The sequence below is a fragment of the Phytophthora parasitica genome, assembly GCF_000247585.1.
Source record: "Phytophthora parasitica INRA-310 unplaced genomic scaffold supercont2.81, whole genome shotgun sequence".
NCBI lineage: Eukaryota > Oomycota > Peronosporomycetes > Peronosporales > Peronosporaceae > Phytophthora > Phytophthora nicotianae.
The window spans coordinates 243,567-244,838 of record NW_008649067.1 but is presented as its reverse complement, the minus strand read 5'-3'; the positions used below and the strand labels follow the sequence as shown (position 1 = coordinate 244,838).

The following is a 1,272-nucleotide window of genomic DNA, read 5'->3' as shown; positions in this document are numbered from 1 at the left end:
CCACCTTGTAGATATCCATCAGCTTTCAAAGAGCGTGAAAGTGCTGGACGATTGTTCTTTACGAAGTTAAGAAGAATGCCATCGGGTGAAACTGCCGAGCAGCGTCAGAGATACCGCAGACAATGAGTGGGTATCCACACGCTTAAACGTCGCGTCTATATGAAAGACAGATGTGTCGGGATCGCTTTGAGTAATAATTTCATCGTGACTTCTATCACCAATGGTTCGTCGTCACTTCCGTCTCCAATATCCGGAGCCCCGTCCTCGTCTAGTGGGTACCCGAACGTGAAAAAATGGCGTAGTATCAGGTAGATCACCAGAGAATTGTGATTTAGTAGTAATCTCCTCCATGTCCGCTACGACGTCGGTGTTCTTCATTTTGCTTCGTCTGTAGTTGTAGACAAATTTTGGATCTGCTTTAAAGCAGGCACTGCTCCGGTCGATAGCATGAAGCTATCAACCAGCTCATTGCGGATGCGAGCGAGCTTTACGTCCTTTGCCACTAGCTCGCGGATAGCCACCTTCATCTCAAGAGAGCGTTGCGGCCGCAGGTCAGGAGCGCTGCCGGCAAAGTGGTCATCGTGCTGATAAAGATGGCTCTGCTTCGTTCTCTCGCAGGTCAAGGTCTTCAGCTTAAACTTGCACGAGGTAAGTGCACTCAAGCAGGGCTCGGACTTGCAGCAGTAGATACGGCAGCGCATATAATGCTGAACGAGGTTGCTACTACACACAGTACAGTGCTTGGCAGGGCGTCCAGTTTTCGATTGGTGCGCGACTCGTCACGTAGACTGTCTGTAAAGCGCCAATTGTAGGGGGATTGCATGGTGGTGATGTTGACTTGGCTTTTATTTCTGGTTTCTAGAACTGAGCTCGAGACGCTGAGCCTGCACGAGGCATCAGAGCCACTAAAACAGACCAGGGGAACGGAAACGATTGTCCATTTTATCCTAGGGGTGTGTTTACAATCAAAACCACAAGACATTAGGACAAATCTCGTACTGATTGGTCAAACGTTAGTTGGGCAGTGGATACATCAGCATCGGATACAGAATAAAGTCTTTTTGGTTCAAAAATAAAGCTCTCCCAGTAAGTAATGAAAACGCTGCACCGTCGAATGCTTCAAACTGACAGATCTGGGGTGTATCATTCCTTGGCAGAAAATCATCCTCATCGAATATAAGCATCATTATCTATTGCCGCTTTGGTGGTACTGGTTATTGCAGGCAAAGCCCCTTACCGCGAGGGGTCGCGCTGCTGGGTCGGTTGTACCCC

At 48.6% G+C, this 1,272-nt stretch overlaps 1 protein-coding gene across 1 annotated transcript; it reads right to left on the bottom strand.

The window, feature by feature from the left end:
• Positions 1-374: 374 nt before the first annotated feature.
• PPTG_24306 (hypothetical protein) lies at positions 375-701 on the bottom strand (the record flags this gene model as incomplete). The annotated part of the gene is made up of 1 exon (XM_008916318.1): positions 375-701. One exon carries the CDS (start codon positions 699-701, stop codon positions 375-377), a length of 327 nt encoding a protein of 108 aa, XP_008914566.1.
• Positions 702-1,272: the final 571 nt, after the last annotated feature.